A 6,000-nucleotide genomic window follows, 5' to 3' on the forward strand; every position below is an offset into this window, starting at 1 on the left:
CACTTTGAATGTTTTATTTCTAGAATTTGTTCTGCTTCGGATAGGTATTTTAAATGTGCGTCTGCTTTTAAAGATTTGCCCGGGGGGAAAAAGGAGGGGGAGAGAGAGCTGTAAAAATGCAGAGTAAATGTTGGCACTGGAAAGCTTCGGACTTGTGCTGGCAAAGTTTGACCCACTCCACCTGAAACGAAGACGGTTTGCCAATTTCCAGTTTTCAGGTCGAAACTGACTTTATCCACAGATGTGTTCTGTAGGGGAAGAAAAGTCGTATAAAGAAACCAAACCATGCAGTTTCTTTCCGAGGAGTAAATTTTTATTCTAAAACCACGGGCCGGTTATTATGTCGAAAAATTACTGACGATGAATGATGATTAGGAGGACGAGGATGACAATTATGACGATGATGATGAGAATAACCTTGTAAATTCTATCCAAATGGTTTATATACGTATGTCAGCCGGGGCAGCGAGAACCACACTTATTTTGTTGATTGAAGACGAAAACATTCCCTTCAATAAAATGTCACACTGGAAGAGAGGTATTGTCGGTAACGTCTAATATAGGCACTTCAATATGGGCATCTGTCGCTCCTTTTTCCACAAACAGCTGTATTTTGGACAAAATGGGGCAGAATTACACTGAAATAGTTGCCGACACTATAGTCGGGCAGGCACTAATAAACTATTTGCTTTCCAATCCCCCCTCCCCCGTTCTCCCCCCCGCCCCCGCTCCATTATCTATCTATTCCCAGCCGCGGTTCATTTTTTACCCCAAGCCTGGGGTGAATCCGGCAGAAGGGCACGTGGGAATCCGGAAAGGGGCGCCAGGCGGGCAACAGCCCGGGTCCTTTCCGGGCAGAACCGTGCGTTTCTTGTGTCTAGCCGAGCTGCAGGTCCAGTGCCGAGGGAAAGAAGGCAACGGGTCACAGAATGAGCGGTGTCTGGCCGACGGCAGGGCAGGCAAGGCGGTGGCGGCAGCACAGCGGCAGGGGCTCGTGGAGGGGCCGGGGAGCTTACAGTCCCGGCGGCGGGACGGCGCCAGACAGCCCCGGGCCGCTCCGGCCGTAAATCGCACGAGTTTCCTGTGGCGGCCTCGCCCGGCTCCCGGAGCTCCACGTGCTGCCCGCCTTCGAGGCTGACCTGCCCGCCGAGGGCCGGGGGGACAGGGCCGATCCGGGCGGGCCTCACCCCGGCCGGACAGCTCCGGGGACGGCAAGGGCAGCGCGATTTCGTTGGCCTTTACTGCAAACGCCGGAAAGCCAAGGCGAACTTCGCCGTAGGGGCGGCGAGTGAGAGCGGCTCCCACGTTCCCCGCCGCAGCATCCCTGGGAGTCCCAAGAGGGCGCGGTGTACTCCGGCCTTCCCAGAATGGGCCGAGGTCCCCCACGCCCGTAGTCCCTTGCGCCCTCAGCTCGGATGGGCACTCAAGAAGCGTCCCTGCCGCCTCACAAAGGGGTGCAGACACCTTTCGTTGCTCCCTCGGTCAGGGCCAGCTCCCGCCGCCCGCATCCCTCTAATGTCATAGTGACCTTCTCCCCCCGGGAAAAAGGGGTCTTCTCGGCTCTCTTTGGAGCTGCCCAGCTGCCACCCTTCTTTTCCTCCAGAATAAAGAGGAAAAGGATGGGGTTTGCTTCCAGATCTCTGATCCGGGTATTGTCCGCGACTTCATCTTTCCAAAAGACACTTCACTTAATACCCAGAGCTTCCGCTGTGATTTGCATCTGTGGTACTGCTGTGATTTTTAATTTCTTACATATTCATTAATTAAGCGGTATCCGAATGCTCTGTGATCTTGGTAGAAAATATTTCTGTTTCAATCCTGCCTGAGGTCAATATTTGATGTGACCTGTTGTGGAGGGGGGTTACATGAAGTCAGCACGGCTGCAGATGCTTTTAAGCTTCGGTGCCTGGAAACGTCATGGACAGAAATATAAAGGGATGCTTTACCTCAGCCCTGTTTCTCCAGCAAACTTAGGGGCCGGAAATAGAAACTGGAACAACGGAAGATCCCTGAGAGGAAGGACTATCTGAGTGGGACTCTGCTTTCTTCTAACTGGAAGAGGTAGTGGCTTCTTTATGGGACACTGTCATGTCACCCCATGCAACATCCCGGCCCGTTCAACAGCTTATGTATTGGGTTATTTTTTCTCCCCTCGGTGTCATGTTTGCCACCAAAAGCGGAGTTTATAGCACGTTTTATTAAGACACGAAGACGTGCTCAGCAGCAAGGAAAAAAAAAACCAAAACCTGTCAAGCCCTCCCTCCTTGCCATAGCTGACACGACGGCTCTCTCCTTCCAGCTGAAAATCAACCGAATGCCCTGGAAGACATTTTATCCACCTTCACCTCCCCCTTTTCAAAGCAAAGAGCTCACCAGAAAAGGCATCATTACACCCAAAGGATATGGTTTCAACAAAATGGTAGTTCCAGTGGCTGATGAAAGAGGAAATAATTGCATCCCACATGCCTAGCCTAGAAGTAGCCCTGGATCTCAGAGCAAATTTCTCTCCTATTGTTCAGAGAAAGTGAAGTATCCTCATCGCCTTACAGGTATGGTGATGGATCTGATAGGGTTTCCGCAAAGGCTTTTACTGTTCCTGATGTCCGCTCATTTTCACTTCCAGGCTCAGTCCGACAGCATTCTTGTGATTTTTGCTCTGAAACCCCTTCTAAAACAGCCAAAGTCAATTTCTAAAAGAGATCTACCTTCTAGACTGCAACATGTGCCCAATCCTCTGTTCCCTTCCGCCGCAGCGAAAGCAATAGCTGTACCACTGCCCTTATTTTGCAAAGTGTTTTGTTTGAGCTCGCCTGCTGTACAAAGTCCTCACACTATTGAAGTAGATTGGGTGCCCTGTCATAGCTTCATTTATGGATACACAGCCTCGACAGATTCATTACACATCTGAACTCCCGGCAATCCGAGCCTAGAGGGGGACAGAGCCCATCGCTGCCGACCCCGGCTACGACAAGGGGCGGCGCAGGTTCTCGGCCCCGCAAAGGTTAGAGCACTCAAAGGACCTGTCTCCAGCAGGCAGGATTCGGAGCTACCCCCGGCATGTGGCTCAGCCGGGACAGGGGCGGACGCGAGCTCCCCATCGGGACAGGGCAGGGGGCAGAGCGGAGAGCGTCTTCCGTGCCCCTTCCGCATCCGCGCATCCTTTGGGGGTCGCCTGCGGGGCAGCGCCGTGCGCCGCGGCTGCAGGAGCGAGAGCCGTGCCAAAAATACCTAAATAAGCAAACACAAAGGGATGCGATCCGGATGGTGCCCGCCGAGCAACCCGCTAGGAACCCTCTGGGAAGCCGCCAGCGGGTCTCGCCGGCACCCTGTAAATGAGACGGTTCTGCCCTTACTGCCCGCAGCTGCGGGAGCTCCCGGTGTGGTATACAGAACGTGCCGCTCCCTTTCTCATCCCCGAGGAGCCCGGTTTAATTCCTTCCCCCCGCTGTTTAACCTTAATCCTCGGCTCTGGCGCGCTTCCTCTTGCAGATTCCCTCCCTCTCTTCGCCCCCTCCTCCCGCCCCTGCCCGGGCTGCTGACAGCGGGGACGGGGCTGTTCCCACCGCGCATCGTGCGCGGAGCAGCGCCCGCGGCGGCGGGTCCCGGCGCTCCCCAGCACCCTCCCGCTCCGCTGCCCAGACCGGGCTCCAGCCTGCCCGTCGCTCTGGGGAGCTGTGCCCGTCTTCCTGCCTTTGGGAGCTGCCCTTTGGCTTCCCGGTCCTCTTCCACGTATTGTTTTCAAGGTGGGAAGCGAGCGTTTTTGAATTTCAACTCACCTTACGTATTCTTGAGCATTAAAAATTAAATAAATAAATAAATAAAATTTAAAATCCCTCAGCTGTGCAAGGACAGGATCTTTAAAGAGTTTGTAGTTCGACAGGTAAGGACTCGGCTGGGGCTCAGGAATGTGGAAATTCAACTCAAGTCAGCCTACTGCGACAAGCAATATTAATAAGGGCATACAGGCAATGGGGGGAGAGGCTGAGGGAAGGAGGGCGAAACTTGGCAACCAAAATAACCGTGTGCTCTCGATTGCGATGATCAAACACCAAGGAGCAAACAGCGGGCTCCCCGGGAGCCCCCGTCGCACCCTCCAGGGCCCCGGGCAGGTCCCTTCGCCTGAGCCCGCTTGCCTTCCCGGGAGGACCAGTGCAGAGGTAGCCGGACCAGTTGTCAAGTTAATTTCAACACGTCCGTGTGATGGATAGAAACGCAAATTGTGTCTAGGCCTGCATAAACCAAATCCCTGAGCGCAGGTTCAGAGCAGGGATTCCCCTCCTCCCGCCCCTTAAGCTTAATACCTCAGCTCTGCTCTATTGTCCCAGCAGCAGCGCCTGAGTTAACTCTGTCAGGCTGCCTTTTCTTTTTTTCTTTTTTTTTTTTTTTCCTCTGAGGGTACTGTAAGCCAGAGATAATATTTAAGTTCGCTTAAGCAGTACAAAATAAAAGGATCCGTCATCACCCGCGACCGGCTCCCTGCAGGCTCGGGGCGGGCGGAGCGCCCCGCCGCCGGGCATGGCCCGGGATCGGGGGAGACCCACGGCCGTACTTCGGGGGGCTGCCGGCGCTTCGACACTAAGGGGCGGAGAGATAATATTTTCCTTTTTTTTTTCCTTCTCCTCTGCAGTATTTTGCTCCCAACTCCGCACTAACGTGACCCAAAAGCCAAGGAGATTTGTCGTGCAGGACTTACCCTAACTTGACATAGATGACTCCAAAGCATAGAAACACGTAGAAAATCCACTTCCGAAAGTTTCTGTGCATGATCTAGAAAATGGACTGAGCCATAAAAATTGCACAAAAAGCCGAACTGATCTTGTCGATTAAATCCCAGTCAAGAACATTGCTGAAGCTACCCAGGAGCAAAGTCGGCCGAGCTGTGAAAAGTCAACTCCGCGCAAATAGGCAGCTCTTCCCAGAGCCATGGTGACCGAAACCGGCTCCGATATTAAAGCTAAAGAGGAAGAAAAAACGGAAAGGGCTGCTCAAAACACTAAAATAAAACCCCAAGACATACAGTCTGAGGGAGAGAATGAGCAAGCACTGATCTTGATCAACTGCCTCATAGAGCCCTGAAGTTCAATCTGTTTTTACTTGTTCTGACTTCCCCAGGTAACACTACGTATCTTGCAATCTATGGCTCCAGGTAGGAGGATCTCTCTCTCTCTCTCTCTCTCTCTCCCTCTCTCTCTCTCTCTCTCTCTTCCCTCCACCCCGCATGTGTCAGGATCTAATTCATATCTTATCTGTGTGTGCGTGTGCGAGCTGTGCGTGTGTTTGTGTTTCAAAAGGCATGTCCTTAAGCCGGAGTGTCGGGGAAAACACATGAAACGTATCCAATAAGGGAAATAAAGGACTCGTCCTCTCAAACCGAAGCATTTTTTCATTTCCTCTAGTATGGTAACGCGTCTGAATTTGCAATGTACAGACTTCACAAAAGAAACAGTAACTGTTAAACTTTTTTTTTTTTTTTTTCTTTTCTTTTTTCTTCCCCCCCCCACCCCCCCCTTCTAAACAAACAGAGGAGGCAGGCGTTAATCCCCACTTGCTGGTAGCTCCGTATCCTAACAGGCAACGTGTGTCCAGACTACTTCTTCGGCCGTTTGACCCTGCTGGACACAAATGCCTGCTACCAGATTCGATATAATTTTCTGCAGTAAGAAAATATGCTTCCTCCTTTGAGAAACAGATACACTTGGCCTTTAACACTGAATATCTTAGGATATTCAGTTTGCTGCTCCTAAAGAGATTAATCGGTGGGACAAAACCTCACTTTGTGTTCAGACATAAACAGTGAAGCAAGGCTTCCTCTTCTTTCTGGTTTTGTTTTGTTTCAGTTTTTTTGGTTGTTGCTCTTTTTTTCCCCTTTAATTTCTTTCTCTCTGTTTTTTCTGTTTTCCCTCCTCACTGTTTTCTGAGCTGCTCCGTTTATTCCTGCATTCTGTGGAATTATCTATTCCACTCTACTACACAAAGTGTGCCTGTCCGGAGGCACAGATC

At 51.7% G+C, this 6,000-nt stretch overlaps 1 protein-coding gene across 1 annotated transcript in view; it reads right to left on the reverse strand.

The window, feature by feature from the left end:
• The window catches only part of WNT7B (Wnt family member 7B), a 93,454-nt gene extending 88,688 nt beyond the window's left edge, over positions 1-4,766 (reverse strand). Inside the window, exon 1 of the mRNA XM_005527000.3 lies at positions 4,694-4,766. Coding sequence (XP_005527057.1) covers positions 4,694-4,764 — 71 coding nt within the window. The 5' untranslated portion in view covers positions 4,765-4,766. The remainder of the gene's footprint in view (positions 1-4,693) is intronic.
• Between the last annotated feature and the right edge of the window lie 1,234 nt (positions 4,767-6,000).

Source organism: Pseudopodoces humilis, chromosome 5 (genome assembly GCF_049639895.1).
Source record: "Pseudopodoces humilis isolate 2021_Gansu_Grassland_sample_001 chromosome 5, ASM4963989v1, whole genome shotgun sequence".
NCBI classification, from domain to species: domain Eukaryota; kingdom Metazoa; phylum Chordata; class Aves; order Passeriformes; family Paridae; genus Pseudopodoces; species Pseudopodoces humilis.